This window comes from the organism of the source record quoted next, unplaced genomic scaffold (genome assembly GCF_019419815.1).
Source record: "Pyrus x bretschneideri cultivar Hongxiangsu unplaced genomic scaffold, Pyrus_bretschneideri_v1 Contig3, whole genome shotgun sequence".
NCBI lineage: Eukaryota > Viridiplantae > Streptophyta > Magnoliopsida > Rosales > Rosaceae > Pyrus > Pyrus x bretschneideri.
Genome location: NW_025999612.1, coordinates 11287150 through 11310427, shown reverse-complemented (window position 1 = coordinate 11310427; position 23278 = coordinate 11287150). Strand labels below are relative to the sequence as shown.

At 37.3% G+C, this 23278-nt stretch overlaps 3 protein-coding genes across 6 annotated transcripts; 2 read left to right on the top strand and 1 right to left on the bottom strand.

The window, feature by feature from the left end:
- The first annotated feature begins 1861 nt into the window (after nucleotides 1-1861).
- LOC103931393 (zinc finger protein ZAT4-like) lies at nucleotides 1862-4308 on the top strand. Its single transcript, XM_009340872.3, has one exon. The coding sequence runs from the start codon at nucleotides 2360-2362 to the stop codon at nucleotides 3878-3880; it is 1521 nt and encodes a 506-aa protein (XP_009339147.2). The 5' UTR covers nucleotides 1862-2359; the 3' UTR covers nucleotides 3881-4308.
- A 7104-nt stretch (nucleotides 4309-11412) lies between these two features.
- On the top strand, nucleotides 11413-14365 carry LOC103931365 (SNAP25 homologous protein SNAP33). Of its 3 annotated transcripts, XR_007260269.1 has the most exons (7): nucleotides 11413-11640; nucleotides 12350-12859; nucleotides 13314-13407; nucleotides 13535-13659; nucleotides 13804-13901; nucleotides 14031-14205; nucleotides 14249-14365. XR_007260269.1 is itself a non-coding variant. In XM_009340836.3 (6 exons), the coding sequence occupies exons 2-6, from the start codon at nucleotides 12455-12457 to the stop codon at nucleotides 14128-14130; spliced, it is 822 nt and encodes a 273-aa protein (XP_009339111.2). In that variant the 5' UTR covers nucleotides 11414-11640; nucleotides 12350-12454; the 3' UTR covers nucleotides 14131-14365. The 3 variants fall into 3 exon arrangements, 2 of the variants coding, with proteins under 2 accessions (XP_009339111.2, XP_018499049.2); XM_009340836.3 differs by having other exon boundaries at nucleotides 11414-11640; nucleotides 14031-14365; XM_018643533.2 differs by lacking the exon at nucleotides 11413-11640 and adding an exon at nucleotides 11782-11937 and having other exon boundaries at nucleotides 14031-14365.
- A 1210-nt stretch (nucleotides 14366-15575) lies between these two features.
- On the bottom strand, nucleotides 15576-19630 carry LOC103931364 (heparanase-like protein 1). Of its 2 annotated transcripts, none has more exons than XM_048589566.1 (10): nucleotides 19339-19630; nucleotides 18280-18580; nucleotides 18126-18162; nucleotides 17789-17972; nucleotides 17521-17669; nucleotides 17204-17437; nucleotides 16929-17118; nucleotides 16659-16784; nucleotides 16458-16557; nucleotides 15576-16356 (listed from the first exon to the last, which is right to left on the bottom strand). In XM_048589566.1, exons 2-10 carry the CDS (start codon nucleotides 18505-18507, stop codon nucleotides 15964-15966), a joined length of 1641 nt encoding a protein of 546 aa, XP_048445523.1. In that variant the 5' UTR covers nucleotides 18508-18580; nucleotides 19339-19630; the 3' UTR covers nucleotides 15576-15963. The 2 variants fall into 2 exon arrangements, with proteins under 2 accessions (XP_048445523.1, XP_048445522.1); XM_048589565.1 differs by having other exon boundaries at nucleotides 18280-18558; nucleotides 19339-19629.
- Between the last annotated feature and the right edge of the window lie 3648 nt (nucleotides 19631-23278).

Below are 23278 nucleotides of genomic sequence, written 5' to 3'. Positions count from 1 at the left end.
ATTATACATTATATATCTGATATTATATGTTGGATTGTTCTTCTAATACTGTACATATTCACAGATCTTTATAGCCTATTTGACCTCTAAATATAAGTAATATATATTTTGATCAAGTGGCATGTGAGCAGGACATCCAAATATATCCACTTAATTAAGTTTTCACAAAAAGGACATACTATATTTGGTACTGGAACAGTATAAGATTCTAGCTGCTCCCATTCTTTATACTTAGTGTTCAAAATTTAGTGCATGCATGTATCAAAGGAGAAATATTTCAATGTGCCAGAAACACGACTTGGTATACTAAGTGTCATAATATAAGTGATTGGATTTTTTTTTTTTTCACGTATCCAACCACTTGTATCATAACACTTGGTGTGCCTGTTTATTGAAATTGTTGATGGAATAATTTAAATTAAAACCTTTCCTCTGCATTAAAGGAACTGAATCTTAGAGGCACTTGCATTTCATATTCTATGGAAAATTAAGTGATTTCTTATGTAGTTTTTCATTTGTTTAAAAGATATATAGCTTCCAGTAGAAAGAAATCTGATATGGTTTTATGCATATACGAAAAGTGTTGGTGCCAGATATGCTTGTGGTGCAAGTTATATGGTAAAATATGATCAGAATTACCTCAGTTATCAGAGATCACGGTTAACAAACTCTTGTGGTTTTCCAGAAATATTTCCAGAAATATTTCATAGGTTACCTAAAAAATAAAAAATTGCTGCATCCATGGTAAGACTAACTAAGGTTAATCATTTGATCATTTCTGGCCATTGGGATAAAGTTGGTAACCGAACAATATTATTAATATTGTTGATACTTTAATTTTACAATTACCGATATGTGGCCGATCTAGCTATATCAATACTTCCCCGACAAATTCGACGGAACTCTTAAACAACTGCAATTAACCATTGCAAAGATGAACTGAATTATAGTATATAACCATCTTATCAAACTCACATAAAGAGTAGGGAGTGTGGAATGCTATGCTTTGTTTGAAACTGAAGGAAACTGGATAGATGGGACCGACCATGAAAATTAAATCTTGAAGTTATTTAAAGTTTATAATTAAAAATGCTATTCATACCATGTTTTTGTGCTACATTTTCATACCATCTTAGTGACATCTGATGTGGACAACCACATTATTTGAAAGATTAGCAAAACCCAAGGAAATGAAGGAGAAAAACTCCTCGTATATCATAATCATTATTTAATTAACTAGTTTTTCTTAATTATTAGTTTATTAAATAATGAACTAAGTTTAAAATCTGATTAATTTAAATGATGTAACTGTCCACATCAAATGTCACCTAAGATAGTATGAAATTGTGATACAAAAATATGGTATGAATAACATTACTCTTAATTAATTAAGCAAGATGAGGAAAAATAGAGAAAGAAGAGAGTCCAAAAGAATAACGGCCCGAGAGTGGGGCCCCATTACTTGGTAGGTAACAAAGGAAAGAATAGTTAAGGAAGAGGGCAGTTAATTTTAAGTAGGGCAACCGTTTGTAAAATGTCAATTTATTTTATGCATATGAATATCTAAACAATTTTTGATGCAATTGGTTTCTATTAAAAACGGATTTTAAAGATAATTAAAATCATCAATTGTTTCAAGTTATGCAATTTAAATGTTAAGATTATACTAATTACAATTAATAGAAGAATCGGCTGCATGTACGAAATATGTATTTTTCTTTTTAAGTAGAGGTTCTTGAACCATAGGATGCTCACATGGGAATCTCGGCCGTCGGATTTCGAGTTGGCGTAGGATCCTCAGTTGAGTACACGTGCTACTATCTTTCCTCTCTATTACCTCACTTTAATCTTTGCTTCCGTGCATGGATTTCTCCTCCAAAAATAGTCAAGTTCACAGGTAGAGAGAGAGAGAGAAAAACTAGAGAGAGAAAGCGAAAGAGAAACAAACGCTCGCTCGCTCACTCACTCTCTCACTTTTCATTTTTCCTCTCTTTGTGCTTGTTCGTCGCCATCGTCACCACCAACAAAGAAAACAGCGGAGCAGAAGAGCAAAGCTACTGATATATGTTTTTTCTTTTTTTAATTTTTAACCTTTTTCTAGTTCATAATTCATGAAATCTGAGATTTTTTCTCTGGGGTAGTTCAAAAAGCAGCAACAAAGCTTGATCTGATGCAATTCTCACTCCAAGTTTGAGTTTTCGCGTCGATTTTCTGATCCGGGTTGTCTTCTGTTTCATTACATTTATCCTGTTTTAGTGTAATGAGATCAAGAATCTCGGAGCTTTACCAAGTTTCGTGATCAGATTCGAAGCTTTTCTGATCTGAATTTCCGTATTTGGTTGAGTTTTGATTCAAAACGATGGAAGAAGATCAAGAGTTGAAGTATGTATGCAAGTTTTGCAGCAAGAGCTTCCCCTGTGGCAGATCATTGGGAGCTCACATGAGGTGTCACTTAATCAACAATTCGCTGGAAACAGAGGAAAAGCTCAATACCGGCAGAGTTAAGCTCTCGTCCTCCAACAATGGCGGTTCTGATTTCGAAGGCGGAACTCATCAGCAACCCGGTTATGGTCTGAGGGAGAATCCCAAGAAAACATGGAGGCTCACGGACTCGAGTGAGGACACTTCGTTTCATCCGGACAGGTTTTGTAGAGAATGTGGCAAAGGGTTTCAGTCTTGGAAATCTCTTTTCGGTCACATGAAGTTCCACTCGGAAAAAGAAAAAGTTTCGATTGAGAGCCTCGAGGAAGAACACGAAGATTCTTGGACTAGCCAATCGGAGAACAAAACTACTGCTGCTCCTCCCAATCGGGGAAGAAGATCGGGAAGAAAAACAAGGTACATGGGAGCAACAACTTCATCTTCTAGCTTTTCAATTGTTGCTGCTGCTGCTACTACTTCCTCTGTTTCCGAGATTGAGCAAGAACAAGAAGAGGTTGCTATGTGTTTGATGATGCTTTCGAGGGATTCGGGTCACTGGGGCGGCTTAAAATTAGTAGCTCGTGACTCTTTCGATGGAAATTCAGGGTTCTCGGATCCTCCATCATCAGTTGGAACAACTCGGGTTGCGGATATTAAGAGTAAGATTGCTACAACTTTGAAACTGAAGAACAAACTCAATAAAAAGGTGTTGGAGCCTCGAAACTTCGAGTCCCTAGCAGTACTTGAAGGTAGAAAATCCAAGTTTTGTTCTTCTGCTGGTGGGTTTTCGAATAATGATAAATTGGGTTCCAACAAGTACAATTCAAGCAAGAGGAAGATCAAAGAGACTTGTGATTTTGAATTGAGGTCAGATCAGTCCCCAAAAAATTTGAGTACTAGTAGAGCTGATATTTTGGATTCTGAAGTAGTAGTTTGCAAGAGTTCACAAAAGAGAAGCAAATTCGAATGTACTACTTGCAACAAGGTTTTTCGATCGTACCAAGCTCTCGGAGGCCATAGGGCAAGTCACAAGAAGACCAAAGGGTGCTTCGCTTCGAAGATTGAAAGCGGTGAAAACACCATGGAAACTGACATCTCCCCCGGGTCTTGCTGCAACAATGACAACCCCATTGAGCAAGAAATAGCAGAGAGCGGTGCAAAAAGTACTAAAGGGCATTCCTGTCCAATTTGCTACAGAGTTTTCTCCTCAGGGCAAGCATTGGGAGGGCACAAAAGATCCCATTTGATTGGTGAGGCTAAAATTACCAGCCAAACCCTAGTGATTCAGAAGCCTGCAGCTCCTGAAGTGAGAAACTTTCTTGATCTCAATCTTCCTGCTCCTGTGGAGGAAGAAAGCAGTAGCAACCATGATGCAGCCGCAGTAGCATTTAAGCCATGGTGGGTCGGGAGCAGCAGCCATAAGCATGAGGCTGCCCTTGTAGGGCTCATCTCCAACTGAGTTTCAAGTCCTTTGGCCATGGATTTTCGATAGGAAAGTGATCTCGGCACTCTCGGTTTCTCCTCCTGCACTCCTCCTTTTTTCTTCTAACTCTTTGATTGAATAAGTCAAATGAGAGTCAAGCGAAGAAGAAGAATAGTGCGCAAGGAGAAAAATGAAATGCGGAAATTACTATCCTTCCAATAAAGGTTCAAGAGGTACAAATACATATTTTCTGGACATCATAATTCATTGATTCTTTACAGATTTTAGGGCTTGCTGAGGCAGTATTGCTGCTAATTTGCCTTCCAAGTTAGGCCTTACCAAATCCTTTTTTTGTTTTGTTATACCAACAATGTCATTTCCTTTAAGATTCAGGCTCATTGATTTTGTTTGACCTCAAAAATTCAATGCTGTAATTACATTTCATATATAAGTCTTTGGAGTAATTATATTGGCTAGTGATATTAACTCTTGGTTAAGAAGTTTGAGATCTTGAGAAGGATTGCTCTTTGGAGAGTACAATACGATAAAAGTTGTAAGTTGTGTTAGAGGAAGTTATTGTCTCATTCGTCTCTGTAGTAGGAGTCGGGACCGAAGAGGCGATAGTTTACCATATAGCGGATATCAACGTTTGAGTCCGCTTATCTCCAACTTGCAAATTTTATTAATGCAAAAATGTATGATAGCACTCATCTATAAGTATATAAAAATTTTAAAATATTCGGTTTAGAATGCAGATGGCTAAAAAAAGAATGCTGGAATCACTATATGAGTGAGTAAGGGATTGAAAAAAGAAAAATAAGAATGGTATGTGAAGTGATGAAGACATGAAGAGATAAAAAAGCAAATTTAAAATGTACACAAAGAGGTCATGTGAGCTAGTTGAAGGTGGTTGTTTAGTCACCTACCATTAGACATGACACCCCATCTCATCTCACTTCTTTCTCTACTCTTAACTGCTACTAAGCTCACTATTCACTCATAAAATAAAATAGTAATAACTTTTTATATTATTACGAGCAATATTACTACTCTAATAGATTAAGGAAATGAATATTTTCAACCTGTGATGCAATCAATTTAAGAGGAATATCCTATCCACCAAGGCAATTTGTCCTTGCAGTAATAATTTACACATACATCTCTGTGTGTGTGTGTGTGTGTGGGTGTGTATAATTTTATAAAATATTTGGACCACTACAACTAGAAGTGTGTATACAAGCAGGTATAAAGTCAGTTCAGCACACTTTTACTTTTCTTCCATCAAATGAACTGCAAATGGGTTTTGATTTGGGTGGGTAAGGCTGAAAAAGCACATAATATTTTTTCTCTAATTTATCAAATTCTATATACTAGTTTTTGGCTTTTAGCCATCGGGTTTTGGTTACCCCTTAGTTAGAGCTAAACATCTAAATTCTGCTCAACTTTTAATGCAGTTAACATCTGAAAACTACATCTTAATAACACTTAGAGCACCATTTGATTTTCAACTCAACTGTTATCGCGCCTGATTATTTTTGTAGCCAATATTATCAGCAAAGTCATGATTTTTTTTTTTCACTTTAATTTGATTTTAAATGCATATTTATTATGATTGACAGTTGTGAGAGGAGGAGTGTATTTTTCTTTTTAAAAAAGGGAATTGGCTGGTAGGTTTGCCATGCCAGTCCATCATTCCTGAACCCGGAAAGACTCAAAGAAGCATTTCAACTTTTCTAACCACCATCGTACGATTCACTAATTATGTATTTAACTTTAACTTCTTTTTTTTTTTTTTTTTTTTTAATCAATTTTGTGTGGCAATATATGTAGAACTCAGAAGTGGTTGTTTCACTTTCACTTGCTCTGATAGCTGGCAGTTGGTAGTGCGTTGTCAAGAAAGCAGACACACATAATGATAATATTACGAGAAGTGATTTACGCTCTTAAGACAAAAAAGCGGTATTAAGTTTTTTTTTTTTATTGAAAAGGATAATGCATAAATAAAGTGATTACAATCACAACCAGTTCCAGTTCAATCAAAGAGATAAACTTTTTCTGCCGTAGAAGGCAAAGACCTATTCCAAACATGAAAATCGGTTTGTTGAAGGAGAGATTTTTTCAGCATGCAAGAACACTTCCAACTGTTTGTATTATAACTCTGAGTGTACCAAACTGTATTTTTAACACATTAAAAAATTTCATGTGTCCAATGAGAAAAATGTGTAAGAAAATAATATAATAGAGAGATTGTATTGGCCTATCAACCACCTTAATTGGGAAACTACCCACGTGTCAACACCTAGTTGTCCTAACATGAAAGAGATCATCTCCGGATCTCTTTCTCCAAAACCACTAAATCAAAGACTTGAATCACTTAATTTGATGGTTTTGGAAGAAGAGATCCGAAGAGGATCTCTTTCCGTCCTAACAGTCCTAATTATAGATGTAAGAGCTAAGTCATCACTCACACTCATCATATTAGTGGGCTTTCTCAAATCCAAGCAAGAATATTACCTTTTGTCTTGGTCAGCACGTTTGAGTCAACTTTTATACAAAGTCAATTGGATTTTTTTTGGGTCAAACGATAAATTTTGTTATATTAGTCATCGACGAGATTTGAACTCATGGCGTCATGTAAGGACTCAACACCTACACTAGGTTTTAAAAGGTTGATTTAAATGTGGACCAGGCCTAATGAGATTATTACATAATTTAATACGATAATCTTTGGTTCAAAGCATCAAATGACGAGAGATATATTAGTAAAATGATATATCTCAGTTATATTGAATAATTCTCTCTTATTATGGCTAATGGGAAAATAAATTTGAATTAGTTTGTTTTTTTTGGGCACAAAGGTAAAATTTCATTACTAATAAAGCAAATGTTTATAAATGGGATCCAATTACAAATAAAACCCAAAACCAAAATATGGACCCCAAAGCGAAAAGATCCAACCCAAAGTTTGAGCCAATGCAAACAAACATAAAGCTGAGAAAAAAAAACCCTAGCAGATACACAGAAGACGTCAACACCGTCACCACGAACCATCGCTTCTTGCAGTCTCCGATAATCCCACCAAACAAAGCTTCCAAATCGGAAAAGATGAAGATTACACCCTCCTCCATCAAGCCACAAAACTCAATTCCGCAACCACCAAGTAAATGAAACCGTGGGAAAAACATCCCACGAGTAACAATGCCGACAACAGCACATAGATGGAAAGTGGTGGTGTGACCACCGAGTTGGAGCTTTATATGCCTTCCTAGAAAGCCCCGACACGCGGTAAAAAGCAAAAAGTTGCAGATTTGGGAATTTGTGAGATCGAGAGAGGTTGGAACCATTAGGGAGAGGTAGAAAATGGGTTGAAAAGTGTCATGGAAGTGGAAAACCAGCAAGGGAAGAGAAAAAAAGATGGTTGGAGTTGAGAATTTTCGGATGGAGGACTAAGATCAGATAGATCAGAGGCAAGAAGAAGAGAAAAAAGGCCGGAAACAGACTGTAGGGGAGGAAAAGAAGAAAGAAGAAAAGAAGGAAAGAAGAAGAACAAGGGGTTGCCGCCGACCCTGACCACTGCTAGGGCCGGCGGCTGAACGAAGCAAGCAAGGAGGGGCACACAAAGTGAGAAGCACTCTCACCACGAGAGAAAAACTCTCACCGAAAGGGAGAGAAGCTTTGTGTCTTGAATCGGTTTGTTTCTAGGAGTACTTAGAAATACCTTCTTCTTCTTCTAAGAGTTCTTGAGGCAAATGGAAATCAAACCAGAGATATTAACTTACCATTATGCCCAGCTCAACTATTTTTAAAGGAATTCAAAAGACTATGGAATTCACAACTTACGAAGCTTATAATCAAGTAATTAAGAACGTATACTCCTACATTCGAGACTTTATATTTGAATTCCTCTGTTGAAACTAGGATTTTATTTGGAAAATTATAGTCCCTCAAAATTTACATTTAAATTTTATTTCGATTTTCCCACCTCAGTCACGCTTTGTATAAAATAAATAAATAAATAAATAACCAAATTATTCTTTGTCAACCTTAACCCAATACTTAGCTAATTCAAGATGTGAAATAGAGAGTATGAAGAGATATCGGCGTTGGAGCATATAGCTGCTTTGAAGCTAAGAAAATACAGGAAGAAGAAACTGCTGAAGAAAATACTAGGATGAGTTTGTTAATTCAAGATCTTGAGCTGTTCAATGTTTGGGATGGAAAGAAAACTACTGAATTTTTCGAAATGGAAAATAAGGAACTTAGGAGGAAGCTTGATACACATCGGAGACAAATACTAGGATATTCTGTCAGAGAGTTGAAAAAATTAGCTTGAGACGAACAGTGATCAACTCGACTCTGGGTGAACTAGAGGGAAAGCTCGCCTTGTCAGACGAAATGGGGTATCTTGTTACAATTACTTCATTCTTTACTGATTAAGGACTCGTTTCAAAGTATTTTTAAAATGATTAAAAGCATTATGCTTTTTGCAGGAAGTACTTCAAATACTTTTTGCAGGAAGCACTTCAAATGCTTTTCTAAGTTTCACTTACATTTTCACTAAGGATTGGTCTCAAACCCTAACTTATACACCTCATTTGGTCAAGTATAATAACGAATATTATCACCGTAAAACACAGTTCATCTTTCCAAATTCATCTAAAAAGAACTTTTTCTTCGCACTGATGTGGTAATATTTTGATGAGCTTTCTAAAGCACGTATGGAGAAGATTGGCCCCCCCCCCCCCCTCTCTTTTTTTCCAAACTGGCAATGGTACGTAGTCACACCAGATGCAGATTTAATAAAGAAGGTAGAGAAGATATCGCGGCAGATAGAAGATTACGAAGTTCTTGTGAAGCAATTAAAGGTATGTATTCCCAGGGAGGCATCATTAAGACGATTTTGACAGCCTTTATTAGAAAATCTATCTGACTGGTTGCATAAATTGTACTTCAAGCTTTCGGGTGCGAATTCAATCCGTACTGTTTTTCCGAGTTTTGAGGTTATATAAGTTAATCATACTTCTAAATCTTACATTACTTACGGTTGTTAGGAAGAACTGAAAGAGGAAAAGTTGAAGGCAAACGAAGAAGCGGAGGATCTAGCTCAAGAAATGGCTGAGTTCAGTCTGTTCAGATATACCGAATGACAGGTTTGCTTGAAGAAGAGTGTAAGCGCCGTGCTTGCATCGAGCAAGCATCGTTACACATAATTGCTGAGTTAGAAGCACAGGTATTGATGTTTAGATTTGTAATGTATGTTTCAGTTACCCGTGAGAGAACACATCTGAAACGTATAATCTTGTTTCTGTGATACAAGAGAAGGGACCAAATCCATTGCTGCTCTCCGACATCTTGATGAACGCCAAGGTAGTAGCAATTCCCCGTATTACATGGTTAATATTCCAGCGTCAGCTCTCACTGCTCTCTCTCTTATGGCTTTGTTTGGGGGGGGGGGGGGGGTGTGGTGGGTGGTGGGTGGTGTGGGGGAACCGAGGGGTGTTGGGAGGTATGGTCTAAAAACATGGTCTTTTTAGCCTTTTTTTCTCTTCTCTATGTACCGAAATTATTATGTAGCTCCAAGAAAATAGGCTGCCATGAAAGGTCTACTGAGTTTTAGCAGCGGTTGGTGATAACCGGTCGCTGAAGTGCTCTTATTGTTTTACCCTTGTTTGCCGTGGACAATATGGAACCCTCATTGTGTCTAAAGTACAAAAATCTTAAGGCTTAAGAATTTAATTTGTAGATGTTGACATTGAAGTCTTCCGCGAAGTTGCTTCATAAATTATTGATTTGAAAGTCTAAAAAAATTGTCCACTGTTTGGTTGCTGAGAAAATGGACTTTGGGAAATGAGTAAGGTCAAGCCAACCGAACCGAGCCAAAATGCATGATGAAAAGATTTTCTAGAAGGTGATTTTTTCCTTGGTCAAAATATTATATAATATATATATAAGATTTTCTAGAATGTGATTTTTTCCTTGGATTCAAAATATTATATATATATATATATATAAATAGAAATATATAGATATATTTCTTTATCAAAAAAGCCGGCCCTTCTCATATGGTACAAGGGAAAGGGATATAACGGATGGTGACTTTTCTCCTAATTAATTAGAAGGTTTTTATGGGGCCAAAAACTAAAATATAAAAGTTGTACAAGTATTCTGAAAGTCGACAATTGGAAGTAGAAGTCCTTCTATCTTTCTTATGGTAATGGAATTAAATATCCTGCGCATTGGCTCCATTTCTTGCCTCCATTATTTTTCCATTTTTCTTCTTGTGGTACATCCTTGCCCAAATGAATATTAACAGATGAATGGTGAAGATTATTTATAATTGAATGATGTAGATTAGTCTAGCTGATAAAAGTTATTAGAAGAGTTGTTAGAAGGATATAGAGTTAGTTGTGTTTGTAAACTCTCTCTCATTTTTTATTTTTTTTTGTAATCTGTTCAACTTAGAAGATATCAATTCAAGCTTTCATTTCTTTCTAAACCTTCATCTTCTTCTTCTATGTTCTTCTGTAACTTGGATAGTTGCATGCCTCTTCCAATTTTGTTAATAATGAAAAGGTTAGCAAGAACACAAATGGCGGTTTAGTGTGGTAACATAAAGTAATTATGTCTATACACCATGATGCATGTTCTATCCTCACCGATCCCCTCCCCCCCTAATAACTAACAATTTAATCCACTAAAACTATCGCTTGCAAGAAAAAAAAAGTTAACAAAAACAAAATATAAGCATAAATTATGAAAGGCCTCCATGCAAAAAAGGATAAATATTATGTGAAGCAAAGTTATTAGTTAATAACACCACAAATAATCTTTGTCTATGCATGAAATTATTGTTTTCAATTAAATAGTTTTCTTTATACAATAATATTGGGAGAAATAAATGTGTATTGCTACACAATGTATCAATCATAATTGGACATCAAATTTATTAGAAAAAAAAAAAAATTTGAATCTAAGACCTTCTACTTGTATATGGAGATAAATACCACCAAATCACTATACTAGTGAAACGCTACAAAGTATGCGTTAGTGGTACTAGTTGTTGTTACTTCATAACAAGGATGAACTCATTTTATGAAAATTACATTGATGTTAAGGAAACATTCTAAATCACGAAGGAAAAAAAAATTAATTTGAATGTAAAGGAGTGGACACACTAACAAACATATGGACATATCTTAAAAGACTATTAGTATGGGTCATGTTATCCATACACTTTCTATTAATTTAGATACTTTGATTTTCTTCAATTTATTTAACTCAGGGGTCAAAAACTGAAAAATATGTAAAAAGTACAAGTGTGTGAATATCACCATCCTTGCAGTAATTGCAAAGGATAGTACCACCTTGCCAAAGGGGATTTAATTACAAAAACTCAAAGAAGTGGTCCAAGTCATCCATTTAAGAATAATTTGATTTGTTCAACTTGCACCATCTAGAAAATATAATTGAGATGCAAAAGTAATTAATTAAAAGAGGATAGTAAGAAAAAAAAAAAAACACACACACACACACACACACACAAAAATCACCAAAACACTGCGTTTTACATCCCCAGATCACCGGAAATTACAGTTTCTCGCCAGTTTCCATCTTCAAAGCCTACGATTTGCGACTCCGCGTCTTACCAAGTCTTTACCTTTGAATACTTCCCTCTCCCTCTTTCCCCACTCTTTAAAATCTCTCTCTCTCTCTCTCTCTCTCTCTCAAAAGATCTGGCCTTTCGTGCGGAGCGTCAAACTTTTCTTTTCTGCGAGACAGTTGCCGCGATTTCTCAGGTACCCAAATCCTTCACCTTCAAACGATTTCTTGGATTCTGCTTCTGCTTTTCGATTATTTTCTGCTTTTTTTTTCACATGGGTTGCCCTGTAGCTTCTCTGTTTTTGTCCCCTTTCTTGTCGTTATCTAACGGTCGACTTCTCTACTTTTAATTTCAAATTCCCAGTTCTGATATTATCTACATGAGTTTTGTGATTTTCTTGTTTGGTTGCTGAGAAATGGAGGAAAACGCAACGAAAATGGAATTTTGTGTTCTTTTGTTTGTGAAGTTTGGGGTTGTTTGAGTAATGAACAAGGTCAAGTCAACCAGAAATTGTTTATTTTTCTGGGATACCCATATGATGAAGTTGGAATTTGATTCTTTCTCTTGTATTTTCTTGGCAACCAAATTAAGCAAATGGAGTTGTTGGATTTGTGATTGAATATTGTAGATGCTATTGTTTTAGGTCTGATCTCGTTTTATTTTTCCGATTTTTCATATTGAAAGATTGTATGAATTTAGGAATTGGGCAACCTTTTCAATTTCTGTATGTTTTCTGTACAAGTTTGTGTTGCTTGATTTGGTCCTCATCATTCAATTGTGTTGTTTCTTCTCTGTGAAGTTTTGCAATGATAATGCTCTAGTGTATTTCTTCGAAATTGACCCCTTCTCTGTTTGAGCACCGATGCTTTTGTTATCTCACATATTGTTCTTGTTTGCTTTTCCAGGATTGCTGTTGATCTCTGTGTAGATTTCTAATTACCATATTTTTTTAGTTCTTCTAAGATCTTCAACGCGGCCCAAGTAAAGTGTGCACATTTTTTCCACCGAAAATGTTTGGTTTAAAGAAGTCTCCTTTGAAGGCTGCTAAACATATCACACTGAATCCTGTACATCCGGCGTCCTCTGACTCAAACCCTTTTGAAGATGCACCAGTTGGACAGCGAGGACAGGAGAAGTCTTCTTCCTATGCATACAAGACTATTTTGACTGAGAGGAACAAATACAAGAATGATTTCCGTGACACAGGAGGAGTAGAGAATCAATCAGTGGAAGAGTTGGAGAACTATGCAGTGTACAAGGCTGAGGAGACTACAAAAGCAGTCCACGGCTGCTTGAAGATTGCTGAAGAAATGAGGGAGGATGCTACCAAGACTTTGGTCATGTTGCATCAGCAAGGCGAACAAATCACTAGGACCCACATGGTTGCTGCAGACATCGATCAGGATCTTACTCGGGTATGTTATCAAATTAAAAATATGTACTTGATACATCAAGAATAAGTGCATATAAAAGGATTGGACGTGAAAGTATTATGTCCTTATAGTTTTATGGTGAACCATTGGAGTTCATCGTTTTTGTATTCTATGAAATTTTGTTATTGCAAGTGACCTTGTTCATACATGTATTGTCTGTTTTGTGTTTGTAATATGTCTGTTTGTCCTTTTGGTCTTGATTTCTGTCAGAACTTCTCCATTCCAAACCCCTGGCTCCTCCTGGAGAGAGTTTGATTATATCTTATGCGCCTTCTTTGTGAACAATCGCTTCCTTTTCCCTCATCTTCACTAAGAATTATGCTTCTTTTAGATTTGCAGTCGGCTTTCAACAACTCCTATCGTTTTGTTACTGTTTCTTTTGGGATATACGATGATCTTCTTCAGCAAACTGAACAATTGAACTTGCTAATTTCAGGGTGAAAAGCTTCTGGGAAGTCTTGGGGGCATCTTCTCTAAGACTTGGAAGCCAAAGAGGACTCGCCCAATACGTGGCCCTCTCATTACAGGAGGTTAATTTTCTTTCTTTTCTGTCCATGACTTATATGCTCCATCTTTGTGTCCGTGGAAAAAGTAATAATGTCGTCAGTTTGCATTGGAAAATAATAAAATTTTCATTTCAAAAATTGGAAAATGCAGACCATGCAGTCAGAATGGGCAGCCAGGAGGAGAGGGAGAAGTTGGGACTGAGACCAGAACCCAAGGGAAGATCTAATCCACGAACATTACCTGATGGACCAACCAGCACCCTTCAGAAAGTTGAGGTTTGTATTTTGTTATTAACTTGTTACTAATAATTGTATCTGTAGAAAACAAGAGAGGATATTAGCTGGTTTTGTTTGCTTGCCATATGAAATGCTTTGTTCTTCCTCGAATCTTCTGGATGTCTAACCTTTTGTCTTAAACAGGTTGAGAAGTCGAAGCAAGATGATGGATTGTCCGATTTAAGTGATCTGTTGGGAGAGCTGAAGGGTATGGCCATTGATATGGGGTCTGAAATTGAGAGGTAAGTTATAATGATTCCGATACACGGGCGTGCCAGCATTTTTCCAATCATTCTATACCTTTAACGTTTATTTGCTCATGATGCTGATGTAGAACTATGTGTAACTAATTACTTCTGTAATACGTGCAGGCAAAGCAGATCTATTGACCATCTCTACGATGATGCTGATGTGTTAAACAGCCGCATTGGAGATGCAAATCTACGTGGTCGTCGCTTGCTCGGAAAGTAAAATGCAGGGTTGTAGATGCTTTCCTGGACAGACCGGATTGTATTTGCGTCTCCCTCCCCGTACTCCTCATTCTTTCGGATTGTATTTGCGGCTCCGTCTCATACCCCTCATTCTTTTCTCCCCCCATTCATTGATCTGGATGTACACACTTTCAAGTATCTGGATTTTGTATAAAACTTTGTTCGTCGAACGCGAGTTGGAAGATTAATTGATAAAACGAGACATTTTCCTTTAAGATGCCTTTATCTTGCTTTCTGCATATAATTCAAGAGCTACACAAAGTAATGACCTTGCAAAATAAAACAAACAAAAGTTAAAGAGCTACACCAAGCAAGCAAATATGACGTTACTGTAGTGGTATTCCAAGCTAATTTGACATCGATACAACAAATTTCTAAGCTAATTATGAATTAATACGATGTTATTGTAGTAGTATTTCAAGCTAATTTTACATCAATACAACGGTTTTCTAGCTAATTATGAATTAATAAGATGTTATTGTAATGGTATTCTAAATAAAGAGAAATTTTTATTGTGACTGAAACATAAATGATATACCACGTGTTTTCATATATTACTCGTGTTCCGGTAACACTAAAAAAATCTCTTGCGAGTAAATTATGTAACTTTACACGTGTCACGAGTTGGTGGGTTTGAGTTTGAGGTCATGATGCTGGTCATCTTTGTGGGGTAGAGCTTGTACACGACGGCTTGCCTTTTAGCTACGTCCGGCTGGGTCTTGCCGTCGCAAAAGGCTGAAGAGAGACGAGACGGCTCGGAGAGGGACTTCTTGTCGTTTCGGTCGTTTATGGTAATTTCGATTTTAGAGTAATTTGAATGAGATCTTTTTCGGATCTTCTTTGTGAGGATCTTAGGAATTTTCTAATTATGTCCATTTATCATATATTGTGTTATCAGAAATTATTTTAAATTTTATATTTAAAATTGAACACAAATAATACCTTATGAAAACTGACTGCATGATTTATGATAAACAGATACGATTAAAGGTTCCCTTGGATCCTCACAAAGAGGATCCGGAGAGGATCCTCATTCGAGTAATTTAGACTAAGCTTTTAGCTAAAATGATTTCTGAGATTGACATAACTTTTCACTTTGGTCATTGAGATTGAAAATTGATAGAAGTGATACCTAAGTTAGTTAACCGTCAATCATTTTGGTCATTTCGTGAAAATCTCCGTTAATTGAAGGACCAAAATGAATAACGGTGGACCCACTTCTATCAACTTTCAAAATCTTAATGACCAAAGTGAATAGTTACACCAATTTCAAACACAATTTTAGCTAAAATACCCTTAGACTATCACCCTGAGTTATTCGGTACAACTATTCACCCGCCTTTTGCACTAGGTTCGAATTCCACTTCTCATGAATTAGAGTATTCCAATGATGCAACAATAATAAAACATAATTAAAACAGAACATTATAAACACAGGTAACTTATTATAAACTCACGAATTGAATAGGAAAGAATACAAGATTAAGAATACAAAACATCACTTTTTACAAAGACTTTATTTCCCTTATTCTTCCACATGAAATACGTGCTGAGAATATGAACTCTTTGGCGGGTTTTACCTTCCGCTCACTCCTCACAATCTTCGTCCTCCGGATCAAATGAATTGCAGATTATCACAGGGCAAAAATTGACAGGAGGTGCGTGAAAGGTAAACATGGGTGGGTCGATAACACCGCCCCTGTTTTATTGCACAAAATTTACAATTTCCATTGGCCCCCAAATTCCTGCAATTTTTAGGTGTATGCTACCTAACAACCAAATATAAGTAATGGTTTGGTTGAGTACACAAAAATCATAGACATGCTTGCGCATCAAAGAAAGGCAACACCACGAACTTGATGGACAACGGGGAGATTCTTAACGGAGCTTTCATGTCAACACGAGAGGGTTCCATTTCTGGGATGTTTCCGTCCTTGGTAATCTCCAATGGAGCTCCGTTGTGAACCATGGTTTTGCTTTTGACGTCCCCATCTTTCGGTGTCAAATGGTATTCTTCTCTGTAAATTGCTTCGTCTAATGCTTTGCGTCCAACCCATGACACCGTTCTCTTCAGGCCGCGCTTGAAATTACTCTCTTTGCCAGCGTTTCTTGCTTGAGCACCCAAATCGGTGTCCAAAACATTTTCAATATTGACAATGAAATTAGTCTCATTGCTTAGATTGATAAGGAGCAGAGTTATACCCGCCTGCAACAATACCGTGAAAATAATCATAAACTACGAAGAGTAAGATCAATGTATTCACTTGTTATGTATTATGTTGAAGTTGAAGTGCTGCTAGGACTTACTCTTCCTCTTGTACAATGGGCATAAGTGCGTAAATCTGCTGAACCATTGTTGTCGGCACTAAGAACTCCTCGTCCCATAAGCCGATGCCATAGAAGTGCACTATTCAGTATTCAGAAAACAAATCAGAGAAAATAAAATTCAGGGCTCTATTGTATCAAGTAAAAGAAAATCCTTCTTCAATACTCCCGCCGATGCTTTACCTGTAGTAATCTGGGTTAGGAACAAATGAGGTTCTGTTGAGAAGACCGTAGTTCCCGCCAACTAGAGACTGCCTGCAATATACTCTGGTATTGTACTTTGCTGACATTCCGAGCTGATCCAAGTACCTAAAGTTCATATGTAATATTTATTCTGGTTAGTTGATTAAACAAAATTACAGTCACCAAAGGCGAATAGCTCCTTTCTGCAATCAAAAGCTTGCAATGGCAAAGACACGATGTTGCAACTAATGTGGCAATCAAGATTATTACCAAAAGCTGTTCACATATGTGTCAGACACATTACGACCACCGCTGTTATAAGCCCCTCCAGATTCACCAACCCATATAGAAGCCCAAGGACCGTTCTTTTTCACAGTTTGTTCAAGATCATGGAATGACCCATATGCACGGTCCAGGTAATGGGGATCCAATATTTTTTTCACCAACATGGGATCAACACCTGACAATAGAACAAAATATAGTCTAAGCATATATTATACAATTATAAACTGCGCATTTATTAAAAGTTTAACACACTAATTTACCTGCACCCAAATTGTAGAGATGCTGAGAGATGATATCGACTGTGCCAGAACCAGAAACCTGAAGAAGCCTGGCAAACCACGATTGGTCAAAGAATCCTCCGGGCGCCATAAGTGCAGGTTTAGCAACGGACTCATTGTACAGATGGTTGATGATGCGTTTAAGCTTGATCAAATCTCTTCCGTATTGTCCAGCTCCAACACTAGCTTCAACACCACTACCACTGAGCTCATTTCCTACGGCAAAATAAACAAAAGCTTAAGTGAAGCAAAACACCGAACGATGGGGAAGAAAACAAGATTTGTCTATAGTTTCATACCAAATTCCCATGAATCTATCTGGTATCTCTTTGAGACGGTGTACTTAATAAAATCATAAGCATTGCTAGAGTCCCAGTCTCCTACCCAAACTCCCCCGCCTTTGTGGTGCCTCCCCAACAGTGCATTCAAGCTAAATGTGACGATGGACCTAAAAAGGCAAGATAAAAATCACAGATAAGACCACAAGTAAGCACGGAAGAAGACCCGGCTTTTCTTGTCTTCAAATATTTGCCTGGTTGTGGTGGAGGTTGATAACTTGAATCTTACCTTGTTTTGCTGAAAAATTGGTTCAGCTCATCCCATCTACTCATGGATAAACATCCTCTAGAAAAACCGAACAAGCCACCTTTCATCTTTCTGAAAGGATGGCAAGGATATTTCAAATTTCCAACATCGTACAACAGTTGGTCTTCCAAGGAACCTCCAATTCTGATTCTCAACTGATTGAAAGCTATCAAACGACCAGTATAGAAGAGTAATTCAACAAAATGTTATTCTAACAAATATAACTAAAAGACTCTATCTGTTCTAACTGACGTGAAAGTCTAATTCAAAAACTAGTATTCTGTCAAGGATGCGAACTTATTAACACGAACAGACAAACCTTGGATTGACTTGGCTAGCAAAGGATGAGATAAGTTCTGGAGAAAAGCAAACAACATTAAGTTTTAGTTTAACTTCAAACTGCCTTTCTTACTATTTGACATGCAGGGAAAATAGAAAAAAAAAACCATACAGAGGTATCTCCGACTGTTTACCAAATTTAATGCGGATGCATTTCCCCATGGACACTGGCCGTAGTCACACTTTTCATGGTTCCACCAATCAATAGTGGCACAGACAAAGTTATTGTCAATTCGTGCAACAGCTAAAATGCCGTTAACCACAACCTTAACATTTTCAACATTGTTAGTTTTCCCAAAATCTTGAGCTAAAATTGCAGGGAGAGAAACCAGAAAGAGGACCAATGAGAGACGGAATTCCATTGGAAATTCAGTCGCAGCAGTCTCGCCACCAGCTCAGCCAATTTAAATTAACTGCAACAGGAGAAAGATAAACCTTTGAGAAGCAGAGATTGTGTCATGCCACCACTTGACATGTTCCTAAAATACATGATTCTCCGCTGCTATATATCTTAAAAATTCCAGAAGCAAAAACTTCTGATAGAAAAATATCATTGTAAGCAAAAAAGTATCATCGAAAACTGCAAAAGAGAAAGAAAGGCATCATCTTTCGGACGAGAAAGTAAAGGTAGTTTATACATTCCTGTTTTCTCGTAAAAAGAGATTTCGGGTTCTGAGGAAGATCCAGTGACAGTTAGTTCACTGGTAGTTCCAATTTCTTGTGTATATACATTAATTTGTGAATCAGAACACTACCAAAGCCAATTCAAACTAGTGGATGGTAAATATATGCTTGACAATGGTTGCATTGCCATAAATGAACTTTTATTCGGATTAATTGTTGTTAACTGCTGCAAAAGCAACGCACCAACATTTGAAAGTTGCATTAGGTGAGGAGAAGGGAATCGATTACCAAATTCAGATCTCAAATTCAAGCTATTACATCAAGGCACTGATATATATACACATACACACACACACACACACACACATATGAAGAAGAAGGGCATTTCATCGACAAAATTCAACACAAATATACACAACCCTATTGAGAATTATCACAAACAAAACCAAAAAAAGCAGCTTTTCCTTGGAGAGTTCAGATTTCAAGGACAACCAACATGTGAAGAACTAATATTTGATCATAACAAGGCAAACCCTTGTCAAAATCAAGCTCAAAGATTGAAAATTTACCATCAACGACGCCATTGATGAAGCTGGAGCTGGAAGCAAAAGCACATCAATTCTGTGATGCTTTGCAGCTAATCAAACAAGCTATCTCTGTCCCCACTCGGAGTTGTTGGCAGCCGATTCAAGGACATGGAAACTTCGTTGGGTGAGATGGGTCCGTCTTGGATAATTGGAATTCAGCTAAAAGTCTTTAGACTATGCTACATACGAACTGTTCATATCATGTGATGCCAAGGCATACTGTTGCTGTGTACTGTCGGCAAAGAGACAAAGAATACAGAGATTAGATGATGGGAGTAGATCAAGAGTTACGTATAATTTTAGAGGAAAGGTTATGATCGTACAGAGTTAACGATAATTAATTACTAAATACTAATTAGAGGTGAAAGTGAGAGTTTTGGATGGATTTGCGTGCAATTTTTATTGGCAGATACTCCTCTCAGTCTGTTGAGCTTATCTTTGTCTATTAGCAGATATTCTGGAAGGTAGTTTTTCTTTTTCCTTTTTAATTTTTTAATTTTTTTAATTTTTCTTCAGAAGCGTAAACTTTACCCGTAAGTAATGCCACCACAAAATGTTCTTCTCCTAGAATAAAGGTTTTTGCTTTTGTTTTACGGAATGTTTTTAAGTTTTTATGATTTTGATGTGTTTGATCCGAGTTAAGTTATTTTGGGTCTGTTGATGCATAAAATTAGTGAGATTTTGAAACAGCGTAAAATTTTAAATTTGTGACATTCACGAGGTTACTCTGGTCACCTAATGAAAATGATATGTAAGAGATAGCGATAGAAAACAAACGCAAGGGTAGATGAGTTCTCATTAATAGTGAAGGGTTTACATAATACAATGGTTTAAGTATAATCTCATTGGTGAGTTCTAATTGTAGGAGAATGATCTCCTTTATAGTTGAGGAGAGTTTCTGGCTTCTGTCCGCGGTCGATGTAAGACTCTAAGAGCCTTCTTCTGATGTTGACACGTGTCTTGTTATAATTAGCCTTTTGGTTGGAGAGAAACTCTTGTGCTTCAGCAAGGATACCTCAATACGACTTCTCCAGTAGGTCCCTGAACGTGTGAAGTTGACCGATGCTCGGTAATTTCGAAATTAAGCATTTTAGTAGAAAGCACGTTGAAAATTTTTAATAAATATCTAAGCGCTTCTTCGAAAAGTGCTCGAGAGTGCTTTGTGAGGGTTAAGCATTTGACACGTACTTTTCTAGAAGCGTTTTTATGCTAAACATAATTAAAAACGCTCTACCTTTATGTTGATTTAAGAAAATGATAAACACATACGCGTTTTAATTTCTCACACGTCTATTTCATCATGCCTACTGTTTTTTGTTTGAGAAGGTAAAAGAAGCGTGTCAAAATAACCTGCCGTTGATTTAATATTTGATATGCTCTTTTTATTTATTTTTTATCAGAAGCCATAATCAAAACTAACCTATACTATAAAGTTATAAACGCTTGGATTGAACTCATTTTCTTATGTAGGTAGTTTGAATTCCATTAAATTAGGGACAATGAATTTGATTTTACTTTTCCCGGTTCTCCAAGTCAAATAAATCCAAAGATATTGTGATGTCTGTTGGAGTCAAAGTTGAAGCTGCAGCCCAACTAGACATTGTGATATTGTGGTCATGCGATGCGAACGTCAGGAAAGGCGGCGGTGGCGGCGATATTTCTTCTTCTTCACCACCACCACGACGACGACCATCAACCGCCACTAGTCGTCTTGTTGGTCCTCCACAACTCGAGAATTGCCGCCATTGAAATGGCCAAGTGCGAGTTTGTGAGCGGTTTGGACTCCGGGGAAGCTTGTGAGGACGAGTTTAATGATCTTGAGAAAGAGTTTGATTTGATTCCGGAAGTAGCCGTGAACGAGAATTTGAAGCCAGAGCAGATGATCAAGGTGTTTGTGCTTACTCCACACCAAAATACTCCGGCAACCATAAGCGTTGCTGGGAGAGTGATTGCGAGGCAATACATACAGAAAGTTTAAGGACAAAGGGTGCGGCGAGCTCGACAAAACAAGGCGGGGTCATGTTGCAGGGCAGCAGCAACAACTTAGTCAAGTGTTTCTTGGACAATGACGGAGATATTGGCCGGGAACATGTCATCGAAACAGCCATCTCCGACGAAAGTATCAAAATCCAGTTGTGGTGGATTGAACGAGTAGCATTGAAGAATGACCACATATGGTTTCGATTGACCAATTTTAAATTTATTTGTTTTCTTTCGATAGTGAAACTATCGGTGATAAATTGTTTACTGATTTTGTTCTATCGTTTTGTTTTGACTTTCAAGTTAATCTCCCGATGGGTAAGAGGGTGACCCGAATTATAGGCTGTCACACGACCTGGATACGAAAGGAAGAAGCAGAACAAGCCGTCTGATTTCACTGATGAGCCTGATGACGATGACGAGGATGCTGATCGGTTTGTAACCAATGCTGCAGAGTGTCGCACTCCCAAACACTATGAGGACAAACACCACGCCAGCCCCATTTTTCTCCGCGGAAGCATTGCGAGGAGGCTTTGCTCATAGTGAATCTTCTGTTCTACTTCTTGAATATGATTCAGTTCGTATCATGTAAAATGTATTATTTGAAATTTTTGTATGTCTTTGGATTTGGATGATTTATGGGCTAATTTAAATTAAAAAAGTATGGTATAGTAGTAAATTTGATTTCAAAACTTTAGGAAGGAAAAGGAAAACTCCTTGGTGCTCAAGCAAATTTGATTTCAAGGAAACCTTCTTGTCGGAGATGAAGAAACCAGTGTCATTACTGCAAATGTGTCTCAGGAGGAACTTGAACCTGAACTGCATCCAACTGATCATGGTCGCATCATCGTCGTCGTCATCGTCTCCTTTTTATTTTCCCTTATAAGTTGCAGATTATGAGCTTCTTAGTCATTAATTTAATCACTTTTGGTCATTGAATCTTTATTAGTGGTGCAACTAATGCAAGATGTGTCACATTTGCACTGTGTTTCATCCAAAAAACGGAAATAATGATGCATATTAATTAAAATTACAACAATATAATCAGCTTCGTCTTCCCTTTGCACCACTGCTCTTCTCATCGGTTTTCATGGGCGCGAGCGGAAACTGACTGAACCAACGCTTCAGCAAACGGGCAAACGGGCTGCAACCGAGAAGGCTTCCCTTGTTTCCACGACAGTTTGACAATACCAAACTACAAAGTACAATATAATTACATCAAGCTTTATTAACACTAATCTATTAGTCACTAATTACATAAGATTTAGAAACCTCAGTTGACATCTGCAGCCGACGAAGAAGAGACATATTTCAATATGATCGGTACACGAGATATCATTATACAAATAGTGGGATACGTGTGTTAAAAAGTTAATAACTTAAAAAATAAAATTTTCCACCATTTATATAAAACCAGTGTACCATTCCCGTCACAATGAAAATTTTCTCGACAAAAAAAATATGAAACTTTTAATAACAGGATGCACAGGTTTGGTCTCAACCCCATGATAACCTCGTCCAACAAAATGCCCCGCCACTTCCACACCCTTTCCCTCCAACATCTTCACCATCTCCATCTGACGGTCAACCAGTAAGTCCCCATCACATCCAGTCAACAAAACCCTAAATCCAACCGCCTTCAATTGATCCAACTTCTTAATCAAACCATCCCCACCATCGGATCGCAATACTCGTGGTCACGGTCAACCCCAACAGGCAACCACAGCTCCCACATTATACCGCTACCACTCAGCGGCAACTTGGGTTACTGATAGGTTTCGAGCTAGGATTGACACAAACAGGACCAATTCTAATGGATTCAACCGTTATCAAAGCAGCTGTTAAGATTTATCCTGAATACTAAATTTTCGTACGTACTGTCAGGTCCTTCATAATTGAAGGTTTACGCTAGAATTACCAAGTGCTTGAAAAGTTGAAAACC

Bases quoted from the DNA above. Each gene is read 5' to 3' on its own strand.
- LOC103931393 (XM_009340872.3), top strand. From the start codon at position 2,360: ATGGAAGAAGATCAAGAGTTGAAGTATGTATGCAAGTTTTGCAGCAAG.
- LOC103931365 (XM_009340836.3), top strand. From the start codon at position 12,455: ATGTTTGGTTTAAAGAAGTCTCCTTTGAAGGCTGCTAAACATATCACA. The intron at 13,660-13,803 runs GTTTGTATTTTG...TGTCTTAAACAG, and splicing joins GCACCCTTCAGAAAGTTGAG to GTTGAGAAGTCGAAGCAAGA. The intron at 13,902-14,030 runs GTAAGTTATAAT...TAATACGTGCAG, and splicing joins ATGGGGTCTGAAATTGAGAG to GCAAAGCAGATCTATTGACC.
- LOC103931364 (XM_048589566.1), bottom strand. From the start codon at position 18,507: ATGGAATTCCGTCTCTCATTGGTCCTCTTTCTGGTTTCTCTCCCTGCA. The intron at 18,163-18,279 runs GTAAACAGTCGG...GCTTTTCTCCAG, and splicing joins ATGCATCCGCATTAAATTTG to AACTTATCTCATCCTTTGCT. The intron at 17,670-17,788 runs GTAAGATTCAAG...TTGCCTTTTTAG, and splicing joins CAATTTTTCAGCAAAACAAG to GTCCATCGTCACATTTAGCT.